This window comes from Alexandromys fortis, unplaced genomic scaffold (genome assembly GCF_014885135.2).
Source record: "Alexandromys fortis isolate MF-2015 unplaced genomic scaffold, M_Fortis_MF-2015_v1.1 scaffold_28, whole genome shotgun sequence".
Lineage (NCBI taxonomy): Eukaryota > Metazoa > Chordata > Mammalia > Rodentia > Cricetidae > Alexandromys > Alexandromys fortis.
Genome location: NW_026067901.1, coordinates 7,097,855 through 7,119,737, shown reverse-complemented (window position 1 = coordinate 7,119,737; position 21,883 = coordinate 7,097,855). Strand labels below are relative to the sequence as shown.

General features: G+C 41.9%; 1 protein-coding gene across 1 annotated transcript in view; it reads right to left on the bottom strand.

Moving 5' to 3' along the window:
* Window positions 1–21,883, bottom strand: part of Slc2a13 (solute carrier family 2 member 13) — a 303,202-nt gene that overhangs the window by 59,065 nt on the left and 222,254 nt on the right. The window contains 2 exon segments of the mRNA XM_050130973.1: window positions 2,849–2,974; window positions 20,271–20,391. Of these exon segments, the coding sequence (XP_049986930.1) occupies window positions 2,849–2,974; window positions 20,271–20,391 (247 nt within the window).

Below are 21,883 nucleotides of genomic sequence, written 5' to 3'. Positions count from 1 at the left end.
GTTCCAAACTTTTGTGTGTGTGTGTGTGTGTGTTTGTTTGTTTTGAAGTAGGGTTTCTCTGTAGCTTTGGAGCCTGTCCTGGAACTTGAACACACAGAGACCTGCCTGCCGCTGCCTCCGGAGTGCTGGTAAATGGTACATAGAATGTATCTTTAAAAATTTAATCCAAATACATTTGTCTTTAATCAGTGTGTCTAATTGATTTATTGTGAGTAGACTTAGATAGATGTCTAATTTTTCTGTTTCCTGTGATTTTTCAAAACCATAGTTTTGTAAATTTTCCCTCTCCTGTCTTTCTTAGCTTGATTTTATTGCTACTCCATTTAGTAGCTTATCTTTCAAACAGATCACACATATTAAGTTTTTATACCATGTTTTCCACATTTAGTTACATATAATTTTAGTTTCTTAAGTTTTTTTGTATGCAAAATTTGCTGGGTTATGGCATACATGCAACATGTAGATATTTACACATTTGACATATATATATATATATATGCATACAACTCTGAGTATAGTATAAAAACATACCCTGCATTTCTTTTAAGTTAAACCATGTCAGCAGATTACAAGGTAGTACCATAAAACATGGGACAATACACTACTTAGATTTCTAAATTAATTTTTCATATATATATATATATACAGATGTCTCTATGCATGTGTGTATGTATGTTTGTATATGGGGGCACACGTGTACAAGGTTGCACAAGTACACATGCACATGGAGATCAAAGGCTGATTGATATCAGGTGTACTTCTAGATCAGTTTCCACATATAGACTCAGGCAAGGCCTAGTGTTGAGCTTGGAGGGCCAGTTCAATTAGTCTGCCAAGGAGGCTTGACCTAGGAATCCCCTAGTGCTTGCATGCATTGGGGTTCTAGGTTGGCCTCCCAGCCCACCCAGTGTTTACGTTAGTTCTGGGGATCTGAAGTCCAGTTATCCTTTTTATGCAGCAAGTGTTTTATTAGTTGAGCCATGTCCCCAGTCCTCGCGCATTTATTATAGTTCTATGGATTGTATAATATGTTCATAATTTCATACAACTAATTTTCAGTCTTATTTTTTTTTCCTCAGTGGTGAGTACACATCCTCTGAGTTCAAGCTCTAAGTGACTATACCTACAATATACAATCAACTAACTGGACTCACTCAAACAACAAAGTGGCGCAGTGCTTTGACTGAGCAGTGTCCTCCAGAGGCTCAGATATTTCAACGCTCGGTTTCCAGGTAGTTTGGGGGGCACTGTGGAACTTGAAGGGTGGCTTTGCAAGTTGATAACCTTTTCTCTGCTTCCTCTGAGTGGTTAAAAGTGTGGCTCCTCAGATTCCTGCTACTCTGTCCCCCTCAGCATCATGCATTTGAGCCATCAACCAGAATAAACTCTTTCTTCCCAAGAGTTGCCAGTGGGCGTGATATTCTGTCATAGCAAGGGACTGGGAGCTAACACCAAAGCTGGTGTCAGAGAAACGTGGCCTGTGGCACAAAAGGAACTAACACACTGCTGTGCTTTGGGAGACATTCTCTTAAAGTGTTTGGTTAAATAGTGATTGCATCTTCCACATTATTCCTTTGTAATTAGTGTACTTCGTAGGTAGTCTGGAGTCTTACATATCTAACATAAAGTTTACCTCTACTTTTTTTGAGCAATTACCTAGTAAAATAAGTAATGGCAGGAGCCTAAAAACCGACTCTAGCATGCTAGGCTGTACCTCCAGAAGATGCAAGCTATGGCTTGCAGGTTTCCTTTTCTTTGTCAAAGCTGGGGTAGTGAGGAGGGGAGGGACTATTTTTAAAGGGGATTTAAAATGGAAAAAGAGGTTAAAGACATATTATATAGATTGCCATATTTTGAGATCCTGGATATTAGATATATTAGCTCTTAAGTGTGAGGAATACTCATCGTATATAAGTATGATTTATGTGTTCATGATTAACCAATGTGCTTTGTCCCAAACAGAAATGCAGAGAGCTTTCATCCAGGCCACACACTGATGGTTAGCAACCGTTTTTCTGATTTTGGTTAATTTCCCAGAGTCACAAAAACTCCAGGGGGAAAATGGCTTCGTGGAATAATTTAAAGTGATGTTGATTTATTTTGATTTTACAGCCATTTTTCAATTGGGTTCAGAAGATTGCAGTTTGGAAATTACAGTGTGGCGTGGGAAGAACTGCCCCCTGTGGATGCCAGAAAACCAGCTTCAGCTAAAGATCAGAAGCCTGGTGGCTGGGCTGGGGGTAGCTGTTTAATAGTAGAGTATTTGCCGAGCATGTGGGGCCTGAGAACTTCTTTCTGCATTTTGAAACATGCAGTGTTTTTGGATCCCTAGTGTGTGCTGTAAAGCCTTTTCTGAGGAGTACATGGAACAGCCCCGCTGCATAGCGGACACTCTGCAGGCTGGAAGCCAGGCTCGCTGGGGATAACACCTTCTCTCGTACACTGAATCTGGATTTTTAACTTTTTTAACATGTGTGTGTGTGTGTGTGTGTGTGTGTGTGCGTGCGTGCACGCACAACTCTGTATGGTGGGTTCTAGGGATTGGCTCAGGTAGGCAGGGAGGTTTAGTAGCAAACACTTTTACCTGATGAGTCATCTTCAGGCCTGAAATCTTGATTATTTTTTTAAAAAAGAAGATATGAAACTAGAAGACACTGTTAGGGAAAGGGGAGGGGGTGGCTGGTTGGAGGGAAAAGGAGGGCAGGAGAGTGAAGTAGGAGTCAATGTAACCAAACTGTCACGGAAATATCACAGCAAAGTCCATTCCTTGTACAATGAGTATAAGCTCGTGAAATATCCTCATTTTGAAACTGAATGGCATTTTCACGGTAAGCAGTGAGTGACATACCTGCCCCAGGCTGCCTCATTTGTAGAAGCTTTATTAACTGGAACACAGGAGGAGTCGATGACAGCGGAACTGTTCATCTTATAGCAGAAGCCGCAGTCTGGATCCAGCATACACTCATTACAGTAACTGAAAAAGAAAGAAAATAGTGAAAGTCACGCTGACCTGGTCAACCGGTGCTTGTGACATCCCAACTCCAGATGCCGCCCCCACAGCTCATACTATTTTACTTGCTTTTGGCCAAGCCAAATGGTATGACCAGATCCAGGAGATAGCTGGATGGTCACTTTCATCCATGCATCTTTCCATGCAGATTAGAGCAAATTTGTAAGATACTGTGTGGGAAGGTGGGGGGGGGCGTGTCACAGAACAAGCCTGGTAGACCTGCAGTAAAAAGATTGCTTTCCTCAAACACTGATAGCTGTTACAGACTTGGTCTGTCTGGATCCAGCCTCGACTAGTCTTAAGTTATAATAAAACATCTATTTCTTATAAGTGTCTCTCTCCTTCATGCTCCATCTATATTCAAAATTGGAAATGTCTTCTCCCACATATATGTATACATATGCATATATATACTTATATATATATGTATATATATATACAAACATATATTTAAAACAATGAGAGACCATTTTTGAAGTAAATCTTTAGCAGAATTACAAATACCCCAAACCCAGCCATTGTGAACATCTTGGTGGAGATTTGTACATGTAACACTAACATACTGAGTTCCAGCTACACACTGATTATACCTGGAAACTAATGAGTATAGGAAGAAAGGCTAATTTGAGCAAATTACATCTATGGCCAGATCACAGAGTGGCATTTGATTAGCCACTACTCATTCAACAGTATTACTGAACAGCAGAGAAGTCTGAAGTGGGCAGAGTCTCTCAACCTTAACCTACAGCGTGGGTGTGGAATGGGTTTTCTTGTGGGCACCCTGTCCTGTGATCTATAGCTCTACGGTCCTTTGTGTACACTCTAGGCACATGTGGCACTGGTCATATTACAGAGGAATAAATCAAGACTCTGATTTGTGGCAGATAAAAGACCTATGTACACGACAACAGTCATAAGAGAGGAATGGGCTGGCTTCCTACCTAAAAGGCAGAGGAGGTTCCAAGAGCTGGAAATAAGTTCAGAGATAATATCTAAAGTAAGTCATAAGAGAAATTTACCAGGTAAAGAAAAAGGATATTATAGAGAATGGGAGAATGGGTTATTTTGTTGTTAAAAGACCAATCGGCACAAAATATATAATTCTCACTCTGTACAAACAATCATGCTATGGAGTATTGGGGGGAGAAGGAGGCCGCCAGAAAAGGATATCTGAGAGACACGAGACTCCGAAGGCATGAAGGATGTGATTTTTCAATAAAACTCTTAAGTCAAAAGGGCTCTTTGATCATTTACCTAAAATGTTAAGACATCTACATTGTTTAAAAGTTGGGTTTATTTTCACGTAAGGTCCTGCTGTCAACTCCTCCCTCATTTGAAATGAGTCTTGACTCTCAGACACAACACGGGGGAGATCTGTAAGAACTCACCGAAGGTCTGGCTTTTGCTGGTGTTTACCTTTGAGACAGGCAAGAAAAAGACACTGGCTGTTCTCCCTGCTTATGGCACAGGAAAACTGGAGGTTACTGTGTGAACCTCATCAGCTTTTAGCTCTGACAGGAGCAAAGCCAGGCCTGTCCTCTCTTGTTTTCCCTCCAGGCTCTGAGAAGAAGGAGCTCCCAGCATCTGAGGACCAGAGCGTTGCATCTGGTCCAGAGGGGAGGAGAACACTCTGGCCATCACCATGACTAACACAGCTGCAATGGCTATACTGTTCCCTCAGAACACAGCTCACAGTTTATGTGGAGGCTCAACTGTTAACCTGCATTAAAAAAAAAAAAAGTGTGGACAGTTCATTTCTGATACTCTGTGTGGATGCCCCAGGCTCTCTCAATGACAGGAAGGCAAATATCAAAAATGGTTATTGCCAGTCCCTGCCTTGACGGGGAGCTTTCAGGCCTCTAGAGGTGACAGAGTTCCCTAGCACACTGTCATCCTTGCCCTGAATTTCTTTGCTTTCTAATCACATATATCATTTATGGAAAAATTATTCTCAATACCACAGCATGCCTACCATCCACTTGACATTCTAGAATTAACAATACACATTATATACCTTAGAAATCGGCTAAATGACCGTTTACCAAGAACATATCTCGTGACTGTGACTTTAACGAATGCCATTAAAGAAAAGGCTAGCTAGAAGGGGCCATTCCTCACGTAAGGTACCCTACACAGAAAATCCATTCCTGAAACACAAGGTCAATGCCTGTAGGAATTTGCCAAGCACAAGTTGCCTTTTATGTGTGAAACCTACTTGCCCCTTAAAAAATGTGACCAAGAAGAAGTTCCAAATTCTAGACTTTAAGTGTTATACACCAAGAGCACGTGACCTGGAAGGACCCGTTCATAACACAACTGAGACAGATGCATAACGGAACTCTAAATTCTCCATTTCTTACAATGTGGGAGCCAAGTACCATTAGGTCCCAGACAGGCCCCCAAATGGCAGTGCTGGTGGCAATCTCATAAACGACAGTGTGGGCTGAGCTCTGGCTGGACTCCGACTAGGTAAACGGAAGCACTGCTAACGGATAAACAAAAGTTTATACTCAGCATTCCTGTGAAATGAGAAAATGGATTCGTGGAGGTTTCCCTAGCAACAGATTTCTCCCTAACCCCTTAATTGCTTCCTCTATCAAGGTATCTCTTTCCTTGCTCTCCCTCTCTGTCCCTCCCCCAACTCAACTATCCAGTTCCGTCATGTTCTCCTCCCCCTGCCACCCTCTCCCAATTTACTCAAATTTATCTATCTCCCCTTTCCAGGGGGGATCCCTGCAAGTCTCCCTTAGGGTACTTCTTGTTACCTAGCTTCCCAGGGGTTGTGAGTTGTAGCCTGGCTACACTTTTCTTTATGTCTAACATCTGAAAATGAATTCTGAGGGGTGGGCGGCTGAAGGTAAATGCCTGGGTCGGTCATGAAATAAAACAAAATTAACCATCAAAGAACAAGCTACAGCTTGTATTTAAATTGCCAGAAGCCACAGCTCTTATGAACAGGAGGAGATCAACAATGAAAAATGGAGGAGTAGGTTAATAATCTTTATAATTCATCTTCAGTAAGAAATAAACTACAAGGCTAATTTCCTCCGAGCCTACACAGCAGAAACACACACACACACACACACACACACACACACACACACACACACACGGCATTGCCTTAGATTATAGCTTTCAAATATCATAGTAAAAGGTAATAGCACTTTCTGGAGAAGCATTATGCTATCTAAGTGCAATGGAAGCTTGCAGTCTTGGTGGTGGGGGAGAATGTGCAACCCCTGAGAATGTGCTCAGCTGTGGGGAGTGCTGGGGGACTGAATGCAGACTCAGACCCTGTCAGATGTGGGGAGTAGGGGGACTGAGGGCAGAGCTCAGAGAGGTCAGTTAGAAAACGGGCAGCCGAGTGGGAATTCTGGGGAAGAAATGGGGAGGAGATTTACCTTTAAAATCTCTGCGGTTTCTTTTTAGAAAAGGGGTTGGTGGGGGAAATAGAGATTCATATGTTTAGACTAAACCTGGTTCTAAGAAATTCAAATGTTTCTAGGTAAAGAAGAGATAAATAAAGGCCAAAGCTTCATGTCTAGCATCCAGGGGAGAGGAAAGGCGGCCTGTTGTTATTCAGTAACCCAATGCCGACGGCGTGTAGCTCAATGTGGCCTCAGGGAAAAATCTTTAAAACATTAACAGGGGCTAATTCAGAGCATTCTAATTTCTACTCAGAAGTCGATAAATCTGACTCTGTAGGAAATGGTCCAGTTTCTTAAGTGTGTCTCATTAAACCAACGAGAGGCAGCTAGAGCCATGCCTTGTCTTAAAGTTACCTTTAACAAGATCTCAGCTCAGAAAACTAGTTGCTGGGATGCAGGCTTTAGGGTCCCTTGCATGGGTAGGTAAAACAAACTCCCCCAGCCCTCACCATGACCTTAGGCCCACGTGATCATCATTGCCCCCCTTCGTCCCTCCGTCAAATCCCCCCTACTTTATGGCCTCATTTCAAATACCAGCTGCCTGGAGCAGATGACTTGGGATATTGTTAAGAACAAGCAGGGGCCCTGTACCTCCTGTGAGCCCTCTGCGGGGCCAGGTATGAACTCAAGAACATCAGTCTTTCTTCCCTGTCACAGCATGGCTGCCAGGGAACTTCCTCCATTCCAGCCATGGAAGAAGGAACTCATTAGAAGAAAAAAACAGAAACAAAAATAACTCAGGCAATTATATATTCAGAAATTATTGTAAAAGCTAGGGTCACAATACTAGCTTCGTGAAGTAAAACACCCCATCTACTAAGCTGCCCTCAGTTTACCTTCCATAAAACATTCCACTCCGTTAAAGAGCCCTCAGGAGACAGCAGGTATCTTTCAGCAGTTAACCGGGAGCAGGTTTCTCTCCTACTTTTCATCCCGCTACACAATTGCCTAAAACTCCTAAAAATACTGAGTTTTAAAAACACTCTCAATGTCTGAGCTTGCTGAGTGAGCACAGCCCCTGCATCTTGGGGTTTTCTTCTGCACAGCCCCTCTCAAAAGCCAGCGGAAGGCTTCAGGGAGGAAACGTTATTAGGGCAGTCGCTCTCTGAAATAAGCTCTCTATGGGGTAACCTCAAACAGACTCATGGCAAAACTCACCCTCCCAAGGCATCCCCAAGCCACAAAGAGTGATTGACTTCCTTGGTTTTGTTTGCCATTTTAGTCCCTTAAAGCATCCTTGTGCATTTCTTCTCTGCCCTTTCCATGGAGGATTCTCTGCATCAGCAAAGGGCAGCTCCTGATTTTTGCATTAAAGATAGCACATTGTATATTGATGAAATTGTATCTCCATATGATGGTTACCACGTTGTGTGCAAGTAAGATATTAATTTCAAGTTATCACGACTGAAAAACCCTTCCTATGAATATCTTCACATTTGTCTATCTGCAGGCATGCATGTGATACACATCGCCACTTGAGTGTTTGTGTTTAGCTATGCCAATCAATCAGTCCTTCTATTTATAGACATACCTTTCTCTGCACTTTCTTATTAGAGCTGGGTGTTGCATTTTCTTAAAATAAGCAAAATAACTCGACTGCTGGAGAGTAAGGAAAGTGGCTTTTAAAAAGTAGACTACGCGGCTAAAAGGGTATACTGTGTGCCCCACCAGGTCACACGACAGCTTCTGTGGTGAGTTTAACTTTTCTCTCTTCCTCTTAAATTTCATTTTATTTTATTGGGAAGGGGTTTGCAAGGGCAGAGGGTAGATATGAAGGGGCGGGGAAATGAATGGAATCGTGATGCGTGATGGAAAAGACACAATAAATAAAGAAGAAAGTTTTTAAAAAGTAGAATGCAGAGACCTCTTAGGTTCCACCCTTGGCTGACCTGAGCCATGACAATGTCTGTTTACATGACCGGAGGCCCACTTGCTTCCTACTAGAATTCCAAATATAGTGGAAAAGAATAATAATTCATAATGTTTAGATTCTTGAAGGTGATTGTAATAAAACATAACAAGGCAAACATTCTAATGTAATGTCAAAGGAAAGAAAAATTATAATTAATGATGCTGATTAATATTCTTCATGCATGCTGTGGTAGATGAATAAGAATTACCCTTAGGATTATATATTTAAATGCTTGGTCGTTAGGAAAGCCACTACTTGAGAGGGCATGGCCTTGATGGAGGAACTGTTACTGGGAGTGGGCTTTGAGATTTCAAAGTCTAAGCAGTCACAGTGTCTCTCTTTTTCTTGTTGCCTGAGGATTTAGATATAGAACTCTTAGCTACTTTTACCTGTGTGCCTCCCTGCTCCCTTCTATGATGATAATGAACTCAATCACTGAAACTGTAAGTCATCCCCAATTAAATGCATTCTTTTATAAGATTTTCTGTGATCATGGTGTTTCTTCACAGTAATTTAACACCAACTAAGTATTAAGTTGATACCAGGCCTGGCCATGCTGCTTGTTGGTGGAATGTGTACTTTGGGATTTTAGATTAGAAAACCAGTGGAATTCTTTAAGAAGGGCTTAATGGGCCATTCAGGTAGGGAGTGGTGCTGAGAACAATGTAATTATGATGGATTGGCTCAAGAGGTTTCAGAGGAGAACATTAGCAAAAGTCCCAGAAATTGTTCTTAGGAAATTTTGGTAGAGAATGTGGCTGTCCAAAAAGATCTGCCTGAGGCTAAACTGAAAATGTTTAAATTAATGGCATTGGCAGAGGAGATTTCAAGACAGCCTACCTAGTACTGACTCTGTTGTGTGGTTTTTAGTTGTCACTCTTAGGCAGGTCTATAATGAAATGGAGCAAGTTGAGCAAGGAAAAATATAAAATGTACAGTTTGAGGAGAAAAGGAGCACCAGGAAGAGTCATGGAGCCAAGTCTAGAACTCAAAGACATAAAAAAGTTTAAAGAAAAGCTTGGTGCTTTGCAGAATAGAGAGCAACAACATCAGGGTAAGACCCCACCCAGTTAAGCTTCCAATGTGTGAAACAGGATGTAAACTTGTGAAAGTTTAAGGAGTGAAGGAAACCATCAACAACATAGAGCTGGTGAAAATGTAACTGAATGAGGCAGCCATGTTCTAGTTTCAGCAAGCAGCAGAACTTGGCAGCTTCAGCCACATGGTTCTGGCATTACAGTCAACAATACAAGAAAGGGGTTGTAGAATCTTTCTCTGAGGCTCAGCAAAGCTGCCAAGACTAGGAGTGTGTCGGGGTGGGGGGACATCCCTGCATGGAGAAACAGAGAGGCCATTTTATGATACTGTACAGGTGAAGCCTGGATTGCCCTGGAGATGCCAAGATGTTAGAGATGCCAGAGTCATGGGATACCTGCCAAGGAGAGCTGCTAACAGTGTGTAGAACCAGCCCAAGAGAGAGGTCTGTTGCAGTCAACAACTCTAAAAGGAGTTGGAGATCTGAAGGGTACTTTGACGTCGACATGGAGATGCAGACTTTGGAGCTTGCACTACTCGTGTTTGGTCTTGCTTTGGTCCAAAGTTTCTTCACTACGCTCCCTTCCCTCCTTTTCAGAATGGCAATGTATATATTCTGTGCCATTGTATATTGGAAGCACATGATCTTTTTGATTTTGGTTTTACAGGGGCTACAGTGCAGAGAGTGCCTTGAGTCTCAGAAGAGACTTTGAACTTCATACTTTTAAACAGTGCTTAAACTGTGATAGACTATGGGGACTTTTGGTGTTGGATTGGATGCATATTTTTAATTATGATATGGCTACAAGCCTGTGGGAGTCAGTGGTCGGAATGTGCTGCTCGAATAAGTATGGTCTCCATATATTTGAAAGATTAGTCACTAGGGAGTGGCACCACTTGAGAGGTATTAGGAGGTGTGACTTTGTTGGAGTAGGTGTGGCCTTGTTGGACAAGTATGTCACTAGCGGTGGGCTTTGGGGTTGCAAAAGCTGAAGCAAGTCCCAATGTCTCTCTTTCCCTGCTGCCTTGGAATCTAGATGTAGAGCTCTCAGCTACTTCTGTTCATGTGTCTCTGCCATGATGACAATGGGCTAAACCTCTAAAAATATAAGCAAGCCTCAATTAAATGCTGCTTTTCGTAAGATTTGCTGTGGTCATGTGTCATATCACAAAACTGATCAACATATATCAATAAGACAATATACATATTCATAGATCTATCATTTTGAGAAATAAGTTATTGGTTTCAACTTTAAAGGCTCATTGAAGTTCTTTTTCAGTACAAAATGTGCAAAGAAGAAAATCCTTCTAAGAAGCAGCCTGGGTTCTGATTTCTATGACTAATCAGCACGGGCTGGGCATGGGGGCACACACTTGTAATTTCAGTACTTGGGACACTGAGGTTAGAGGTTCTAGAGAGTTTGGTGTCAACTTTCATACGTAAGAGTCTATCTCAAAAAAAAAATAAAGGAAAAGCCTAATGAATTTGTTACATAAAAAATCAGAATATTCTCAAGGAAAATTAAAAGAAAGGAAAATTCTGATTGTGAATCGGCCGCTACTGATGGCTTTATGATACAGAGAACGAACAGTGTCTTCTTTTAGTATTATAAAGGTTGAGAGATTTATTAATCAACCTTCAAGTTGGCACTAATGGACACCATGATTTCTCTACCGCAGGAATGTTGTGATCACCAATGCTAGATGCCAATTCTCACCATGAATATCTGCCTACCAGAGGTTCAGGGAGACACTGCCAGTGACCCAGGAGAGTGAAGGGTCGGTTCATGTTGGCAGTTGACTACAATGTGCCTCCATTAAGGCTCGTAAGCAGGGCAGCTCTCATTACTGCCATCCAAGAACTCCTACACAGCTTTAAAAATAAAGCTTACCTTCTCCAAATGACAAAACATCCTTATCTGAGTCACAAGAAATGACACAGTAGCAGCTGCCTGTGATCCCACAGACATTTGGAAGGCCACACATGAGGGGCATTAGAGGGGCCTGGGATATACAACTCCCACATACACACTCAAACACACACATGCACACATCCACACACATGCGCATACATACCATAAACCATAACCAAAACCCAAAAGAACAATAGTTTTTCCCTTGCATTAAAATACACAGCACAGGCAATTGTGAACAAGGCCCTTTGCTCTTTAGAACTGAAACTTTCCTGAAGATGAGAATACTGTAATGTGTTTTATTCTCTACTCAGCCAGAAAAATAGAATGTTGGAAGATGTTACTGAATCTGGTTTATAAGAGGAATCATGGTTTGGCCATTAGTGTTTAGACTTGGGTAAGGAAAGGGACTCAAAGTGGTTACTTAGTAAGACCACTTGCCAGTAAGTTTTTTACAAAACAACTAGTGTGAAGAGCAGTATCGTCACTAGACATTGGTCAAAGAGCAAGCGGTTTATGGGAAGTCACTAACAACACAGATATAAAAATGAACTGCTCTCTGGTACCCTTGTGGAAAGAGATAGTCAAATTTTATTATTATTATACAGATTGTGACTCTAATCTATCGTAAATCTGACTAAAGCCTACATGAGCTCTGGGCAGTGAAAACATGAAATGATTACAAAAGTATGTGAAAAACTCTTTGTTTAATTTGTTTCTCCCGATGTTTTAGAGGTCTTCACTGACACACTGTGGAGGAGAGTAAAGGGCTTGTGGGCCTCAAAGGAGATTCTGATGATGAAGTCATGGCTGACTTCACCAGTGACATTTGAAGGCCCGAAACATCCTGCCTACAGTTGCTCCTTCTCCTAAAGAATGTCTAAGGTAAAAGCAACTCCACAGTGTCTGCTGCATTCCTTGTCTCAAGTATAAAAGCAGACCTATTTTCTAGAAAATTCAGAACTCCCACCTTCTGGAGGAAGGCTGACCCAAGGTAGGGATATAAAAACAATGCTCTGTGGTGTTATTTGAGAAAGACAGCAATAGCTGAGGTATACTGCCAGCTCATGATGGCTTTGCATTTGTGACCCCAAACTATTAGCATTTCTTGGATTAAAGGCAAAAAATGGTGCTGGATAATGAAAGCCCAGTGCTTGGGAGCATTTGCTGCTCTTGCAGAGGACTGGGGTTCATTTGCCAGCATCCATAATTCCAGTTCTGGGGTGTCTGGCCTCCGTGAATATTACACGTATGCACGGTGCATGTAAATACATGCAGGCAAAATACTTCTACACATAAAACTTGGGAAAAGATAGGCAGGCAGTGGTGGAGCATGCCTTTAATCCAAGTAACTGTCAGACGATGGTGGATCTTAGTGAGTTTGAGGCCAACCTGGTCTACACGGCAAGTTCCAGTAAACAGCTGGGCTACACAGAAAAATCCTGTCTCGAAAAACATCACGAATCTGGGAAAACAAAGCTGGCTGTTCCAAATTCTGAGACAGCTCAAAGGTATCAATTCGTTTTATGGCCAATTCTCCTGGAATCAGGAACAGTTTTTTTTCCCCCTCAAAATCAACATCGCTAAGACAGCAGTGATGGAAGTGATTTAATCGGCTTATTAATCTATGTATGAGCCCAGAGCCTCATCTCGGTTACAGAATGAACTCTGCTACTGACTATCCTGGAGGAGTTTTAATATTAGTTCGATTAAGTGCACACTCTGTAGCTCGATCATTAGGGTGTTGCTAGTTTAATGAGCTTCATCATCTGGTACTCCATTTTTAGGGGGAGAGTCTTGATAAAGTCCTAGAGTTGATAAGCAGGTTTATATAGATGCTCTTCCTGCTGCACGGTAGCTGGCTGACATAAGTACCTTTCTATGGTTCTCAAAGCTTTGACAGGCTGTCAGGCAGTCAGAGAAAGGCCATTCGTTTGACTAACGGAGGGTGGTGGGCAGAACAAAGGAGCTATGCAATCTCAGTAAGTCACAATACACTCTCTCCCAGCCTTTGTCTTCCTCCCATACAATTAAATAATCTAATATTCTCTTCCTAAGAAAGGTGTGAGAGTAACTTGACAAAAATATCCATACAAAATTTGGAAAGATTCCTGCAAAAGTGAAAGACTTAATCCACAGAAACTAATATTATTTAGAAACTAAAGCATGCTTAGAAATTTGGCTCACCCCTCTTCCTAGATCAGTCAACAGAACATGCAACCCTCACTGAACTAGTCTAATATCTCCCTCTAAATCTCTGCACTTAACATTTTAAACAATCTACCCTGAACATCTCCAAAGATACCCTGTCCTCATAATACCAACATAAATAAGCTTCAAGTTTGTTTCGTCTCTCTGGGGCTGTGGGACTTCTCCCACACACCCCCAAAGTCAAGCAGAAAGCCCTCTGCAAAGCTCCAAGGTGATAATGCAAATTCCTGTCTGGTGTTGTTGATTGCCTTCCTTCTTCCCCACCAAAGCCTTAACTTGGTACCCAAGGCCCTTCGTTTCCCTCTGCCTCATCTGCAGACTGGCACCTCGTTCCCTAGCAACATCAAAGTCTAATTTAGTCTAATTTCCTGAAGAGAATGGATCCCCTGCCTTTGCCTAGATTGCCCTCATACTCTTGGGCCTGCTCTGCCTTGACAGTCTGAGAAACCGTTATCCACCTTGAAAGAATTAGATTGAGTTCACTCTTGTGAACTATATCTTTCACATGGGACCCACAAAGTTGATGGGAAAAAAATTCGTATTTTATTAACCTTTTATTAAAATTAAGCATTTCCTTCAATTATGGAGGAATTATGCAGGCAATAAACTGTCAGCAAAAGCAATCTAATATCACCATGTCCCATTACAGTAAATATAGAACTCTCCGAATACCATTGACATTACTAAGATGTCTCAACTGTGATGTTGAACCTGCCGCTACCTCTGCCTTTTCATATTTAATAATGAGGTACGAGTGTCATTCTATAGCAAGTTTATTTGTGAAGGATTGGAACCGGGCTGTAGTAGCGCAGGCCTCTAATCCAGAGGCTACGGTAAGAGGACTGCTGGTTTGAGGCTGACCTAGACATTTTAGAAAGAATTGACCTCCAAATCAAATTAGGGAGGAAGGAAGGACAAAAGGGGGTGGTGCTGGCCATGTGGCTCTGTGGCGAAGAACTTGCCTAGGACACACGAGGCAGGTTTGATCCCTCACACGATGGCCCATACATTTGGTGACAGACTTTAATATACTGGTTTCTCTTGTGATGCTGTCAATTTCTCTTACATAGTTGAAAATATGACTCTGTAAAGAGGTGGACAGTGGTGATGCCTCATGTGCAGTCTGCTGCAAAGGCCTCAGGAGGCGGGGACTAGCCAGGCCATACTCTGAACCCCCCCCCCCCCCCGCCATCGGTCTTTGCTGTACTTTTTGCTTTTTGTTCCACTAAAAGTAAGGCTGTTTCTTTTTAGTACCTGTTTCCTACTGTAATGCTCAAAAATGTTTTTTTAGTCAAAAATAAGAACTAACCCTAAGTATACAGAGAATGTTACATCTCATTAATCTTCTGATTTATTTACTGATATATACTTATCCTTTAATCAATACCGTTTACTTCTTCCTATCAAATTCATCTATTCAAGCATCAAGTCTGCCTAAGCCGCTGTGGTCAAAGCTACTTTCACTGAAGAGACATCTTATATGGGTTTTAAAAAACAATTTTTTTTTTTAAAAACAAAGGTTTGGATGGAAGCAGCAGTTTTTTTTTCCCACATGTCAGACAGAGAGAGCATTGGAGGGGACCTAGACAGCGTACTGGGGTATGAGGAGCAAAGCTTCGACTAACAGTCAGACATCTGGCTGCTGATACATAGCTTGTCTCATCATTCAGCCAACATGGCTTCTAAGACGGCAATTTTCATTACGTTTAACCTTATAAAATAAGTATAATGTAGAGCTCATTAAAAATCAATAAAAAAGCAAAAAAAATGTTGTCAGGGCTTTTATTTAGTTTCATTTATTACTCAGTAATATTTCCCACAAGGCCGTGTTGGCCTGTCGCAGACAGAGTGGCATAGCTTACACCCCATGTTCACATGTAACAGAATGGGACACGATTTGTGAACAGAACTCTAAGGTAGCGTTATTGGTTCCATGTCATGGCCAAACTTTTAGAACGAGAATCTAAGTGGTACTGAGTCCATGCCAGATCCAGTGCTGTCTCTCTGCCTGCTGCCTGTGATCAGGATGAATGATCTCAGCTGCTATTCTAGTACCATGCCTGTCTGCTTCCCACCATGACAATCAAGGACTCCACCCTCTGCAACTGTGAGCAAGCCTCCAATTAAGTGCTTTCTTCTCTAAGTTGCCTTGGTCACGGTGTCTCTTCACATCAATAGAAAAGTCATGAAGACATTCAGTTATCTGAGACACTTATATTTACTTATTTTTTTTTATATTCTAGCCCTACTTTGGACCTGACTGTGTAAGTTCAGACAAGTTTTTATGTATATGTTTCAAGTTAGAAAGGGATAAGTGGTATTCTGAGTAGGAATATGAGTACCAGAAAATGCTAAAATGCTTGGCTGCTAATGTGAACCCATTTATCCTGGAGAAAATGTTCCTAAGAAGAGGATGTTCTGGCCAGTTTTCCTGTTAATGCGACTCAACCTACCATCACCTGGGATGAGGGGATCTTAACTGAGAAAATGTCTCTGTTATACTGGACTGTAGACAAACCTGGGAAGGCATTTTCTTGACTAATTACTGATATGCAAGGGTGCAGTCTACAGTGTACGGTGCAAACCCTGGGCTGGTGGTCCTGACTTCTATTAAAAAAGAAAACAATCAGTCTGGGTGATCTGGGTGGCATGCCGTAAGTAGTGTTCGACCATGCTGATCTCCAGTTCCTGCCTCCAGATTCCTGTCTGAGTTCCTATACCAACTCCCCTCAAGGGCAGACTGTGATGTCGAAGTAAAAACCCGAACAAACCCTTTGTTCCCCAAACTGCTTTGGGTTATGGTACTTAGATCAGTCTGCAGTGAGACTGTAGATGCCAGATGCTAACCCCAACAGTCGATTGGAGAGGTGTTCGTTCTCTCTGGTCATCCACCCAACCACCCAGTCTGCCATTTCCTTCCATGATACCTCTTGAGTTTGTCTCCACAGCCACTAAGATTATATTACTTGTTGCGTAGGCTACCTACATCCCTTCATCTCTTTGTTTTTTTCTGATTGACTCTACTCTGCAGCCATAGTGGTATTTTAAATATGTAAATTGTCATTTTCATCCTATCACCCTTGAAGTCCTCTCATATTCCAGGGATTCACACGGCTTTATGAAGCAAGGGATATTTGTAATTTCACTTGTTCACCAAGACCAGGTTCCTTGAAGAATCCACATTTTCTTTTTCCCTGAGACAGGATCTCACCATGTAGTCTTTGATGGCCTGAAACTCACTACATAGATGAGGCTGACATCATATTCTCAGATATCTGCCTGCCTCTGCCTCTTGAGTACTGGGATACCACCATGACCAACCTCTATACTCTTCTTCATGACCTGTATAGAAGACACAAAGGATGCCTCTTCTTGAAATATACTGCCTCTGCTCTTTGCACACTTATTTTAAGATTCCCTCTTTTTATATTTTCAAGAAGGATTTTTCTTAAAATAAGAAAGCATTGCATAGCCAAGACTAACAATGATCTGGAACTCCCTATTCTTCCACCTCCATCTCCCAAGTACACAGGTTATAGGTCCACAGCACCATGTTTGTGTCCAAAAGACACTTTTTGGCTACAGAAAACAAGCAATGTTTGAGTTCAGAATATTCATGAAAAACAGCTATGAAAGTTTTTGACACATTTCAAGTCACCAAAATAAAGAACAGTCGTGGAGAACTAAACGATGATTTGCCGTATGAAGAATTCAGTTTCTTCTGAGATGTACTATGCAGGCAGAGAGCAATCCTCCCATCATGCCAGCAAGATGGCTCAGGAAGTAAATGTTTGCTATGCAAGTCTGAGGGTTTGAGTTGGATTCCTGAAACCCATAGAAGAGAAAGAAAACTCATAAAAGTTGTTCTCTAATCTCTACACATGAGCTGTGGCACCTATCACTGGCACTCATGCACATGTATCACACACACACACACCACACAAATGAAAAAGATCCTTGCATCATTGGTAAAATCCTCTTCTTCATGTGCCAAATTCAGCAATAGGTATGCAGCTAACAACAAAATATATATGCAATATTTCAGGATGAGGTTCCAGGATAAAGTTATTCAGGCTTCTGTTTCAACTCTCATTTTCTTTTTCAAATACCATTTATGCCTATTTTAATCTCAAATGGGCCTGTGGTCATTAGACAACACAAACACACTCTACGACATTTTTATGATCACTAACCTCAAGGCATATTGCCTTCTCCTGACAAGGTTAAAAATGAAACCAGGTTGATTTGAGAGGAAATCAGTAGGGAAGACTATAATAGAAACAGATAGAGAATTTCAACTCTGTATAGTCATTAATTCACTGCCAGTTGCTAAGCCTGACCAGAAACAATGAACACATTGTTACCATGGTGTTAAAACGAGGAACAGATATAGTTTTTGTACATTTCAGTGTTGCATAAAAATATGATTGAATCTGGCAGTATTGTAATGCTATGTCAATGATTTAAGATGGTCATACATGGCTAGAAAGGATAAGAAAACAGTGTGGTAAGTATAGAAGTGATCTCTGAGAGGAACAGGGAATGAAAGACACACTGTTTCCCAAACCTAGCATCACTGTCACAGTGGGGTGAGAAGGTGAAGTCACAATGCTTAGTTTAGATGGCTGAGAACTTCATTTACAGAAGCAAACCCAGAGTAAAATCGCTGCACAGAAGGAACCACAATAAACATACATCTTTGTACTCTTGACTTGATGGTGTTGGAGAAGGGGTGAGGGGTGAGAGGAAGTTAGCATTCAGTGAAGACTCTGGACACCTGATAGGGAGTGTCTGCAAACTCTGCCCCTCCTCTCCTGCGCTTGTAAACACCCCCAGTGATGACTCCAGACAAGGGTTCCAACTGAGAAACAGCAGAGAGAGAAGTGCAGCGGCTAGAGGTCCACTCTTCTGGTGAGGTTTGCCTGACGCAGGGCATCCAGTGCAGTACGGGATGTACTGAAGAGGTGCCGTGCCAGCTAGCATTGGCTTAGCAAAATCAGCCCAACCCCCTAGGTCCATCTTCACTAGCAAACTGCCTTCTGGGTCTAAGGCAAGAAGACAAAGCCTGGAGGTGCGAGAAAAAGCAATGTCTGCAAGTCGGGGACTATAAAAAGACCTCACATGGGACCACCACAGGAGAAGCTTAGAGAATAAACAGTCTTCCAGAGTGTTCTGGGAAGAGGATATGACGTATGGAGACCCCTGCATCCCTAAATGAAGAGAGGTTTAAATTAGGCTCCAATAAATGCCTTGTCCACCATGAGTACACACGACTCAATGCTGGGAATAGGACACAGAGGGTGGGAAAGTACTGTCCGTGTGATGAATGAACCATGGTGAAATCACAAAGGTAGTCAAGGTCTCAGTAATCTTTGAGCTGTAAACCAGGTCTCAGCTTATTCATCCCTTTGATGATTTCACATCCTTGATACGTTCTACTCTAAAACCCTCAGCTATCACATGGCAGCACCCCCAAGCCTACACAGCATTCTCCCACCGTTCCATCTGCCCACAACAACCTACCATCCGGCCTCATCCAGCGTCACCTTCTTTCTTGTCCACATTCCTTTCTACCTCGCTTCCCAAAAAGATACTTCAAACTTCCCTGAAGACTCCTTTCTCTTCTAGCTCCTGGTTAATCACTAACTTATTTTTAATTCCTGTTGATTTTTTTCTCTTCAATTTATTGAGAATCGATTTCACGTTTAAAGTCTCTCAGTGTTACCAGCATAGTCCAGGCGACTATCATCTCACTCACAGACATCTGTAACAGCGGGCCTTCTTAACGTGTATGCATGACACTGGTGTACCAACACAGTCAGAAAGCAGAGAGATGGCATATATGGAAATTTTTGGCAAGTCACTCCTCTGCTTATAATCTTTCCATGCGTGCATGTTCACGCTCTTGGGCTGAAGAACAAAGAGCTCTGGCAATTTTAGGTGACCTGGCTTTTCCATAGCCTCCTTCTAGTTTGCCGTACCCTGGCTAGCCCGTGGTTGGTCTTTTCTTCTTACTCAGGTCCTGATTACCTGCACGGTCACCACATCTGCTGCTGCTGTTGACGGGCTTAGTTCACTTCCCGTTACAGGGCTCAGTTCATACACCGCAGCCACGAAGCTGTTCTTCTCTGAGGCCTGGCATTCCTGTCTTCCCTTCTGTTGTGGGTTTTATTAATTAGAACAGACGCTGTAACCTGGAGAACTTACCACATGTAAGCACTGTGTTAGGTATTTTCTACATTTTAATTCATCTTTACTGCAATCCCATGGGTCTGCACTCCACAGACATTCCATAGATATTCTCAAGTCCATCAAAAATTAATAAGATAAAACCATAGCTCGTGGGTGTTTTGAAATTCTATAACTGTTGCCTATGGGAATAGCTGTACCTAAAGACCTTCCCATGCTGGCATGTGTATGTTAAGGCTATACTACAAGTAACCAAATAGTAAGTGTTTGAATTATCAAAGTTGTCCAATCATTCTCTCATGAATTCACCCGTGAATTCTTCAGTCCCCCTTTCAGCCCACTCAACACTACAATTGGGTCAAGCACCTCGTTTTTCTTCAATTGTTCATGTTCTGTATTTGAAGACTACGGTTTTCACACTGATGATTCCTGACCACGCCTCCTGTCACGAGCCCTTCAGACCCCAGGCTGTGAACTCAGGAGTCTCCTATTCATCTAAGTCTTAGAAATGTTAAAAGCAAAAAAAAATTATTATAGCTGGATTATGAAGAGGGAACATAGCAAAATCTCACCTGTATCCCGTGCAGGTGACGTTTTGTCCTGAAGGAGCCACTGGTTTGAAAGTGACCCGTGGGGAAACCTGGGCTGAGAGCAGAAATCCCAAGGCAAGAATAATTAGGGCTACGGTAGTACCTAAAAAAAATAATAAAGAAAAGCCTCTTACTGGGGAACATTGACAGTATGAGTTCAACACAGACTTGGTTTATCACCATAGCTCTGGATAAAACTCCTTTACTTTTACTTATCTTTCCTGGAATGTAAAATGCTTTACTATGTATACCAATGGTCAGAAGAACTCACTAACACAAACCTATCATTAGACTCAAAGAAGGGAAAATTCAAAGCCAATACAGTTGTTAGCCAGAAACAAAACAAAACAAAAATGGTAATGATTTCCTAAGACTAAAACAGAAAAAAAAAGTAGACTGCAAAATTGCTGATAAATCAAAAAAAAAAAAATCAGTCCATGAAAATAAGCCCTTTTCCACCCTAGCAGCCTGACACTATGCCTCCCTCACCATTATGTTCTGACCTTTGGAACTAGAAGCCGAAATAAACTATTACAGAAGTTAAAAGAAACAAAGAGGACAGAAGCCTCATGGTCAGGTCACTGTCACACAGGAGCACAACAGGAAAGGGATGCACATCAAAGGCTCCTGTCAGAGCAAGAAATTCTCCCAGCAGCATTTAGTCAGGTAAGGTGGGAAGTGGCAAAATAAAATCCCGAACTGACCTGATTGATTATTTCTAGAGGAGGTGGAAAATACTGCCTATTAAACAGGGACTGGCAAACCAAAAGGGATATGTGGCATGCATTTATCCACATTCCTCGTGAGCACTTGAGGCTGAACACTTGTTCTTTAATTTAATAAGCAGCTTCATCACCGTTTCTATCACTGGAAAGACCAAATTCCTCCAGGTGTGGTAGGAAACTCCTGATATTCTAGTACTTGGAAGGCAGAGGCAAGAGGATCCATCCATGCCAGCCTATGCTAAAATGCAAGACTCTGCCTCAAAAAACCATGTGCCGGGGTTGCAATTCAGTACCTGCCTAGCACAAGGCCCTGGGCACATCTGAATGTGTGTGCATGCATAATGAAAATGCACACACACATACATATGCACACACACATGCACACATGCACACTCATGCACATTTAGCTTTTAATTTCTGTTCTAGGCACAGAATTAAAAGGACACTTTTTTTTTTTAAAGCAACTGAAAGGAAGAGATTGTGTGTTAGCTGGAAAGCTGACTGGGACAGCATGTGTGCTGTGTGGAGCTTAGGGAAAGAATGCGTGTGGCACTAAATACTTCACTGAAAGAGAAGGCAGGTCGTTTAAAATTCAACTAAACTTATTAAAGGGTTATGTAACAGCAGAGCCCTGGGAGCTCATGTGACAGGGCTGGAGGGTGGCAGCAGCTAGGCTGAAGTGGCCTCAGCTTTTTATTGGCCAACTCTTGGTCTGGGCAGAGCACATGGCCTTTCCCAAGTTAATTCTGTCTTCTTCAAATGGATCTTAATGAAAATATACAGATTTTTAAATTTTAAATGTTACTATTCATTTAAAAGGTTTTTTTTTTTTTGCTATAAACATAGTAGAGCATATACTTTTGTTGTGTG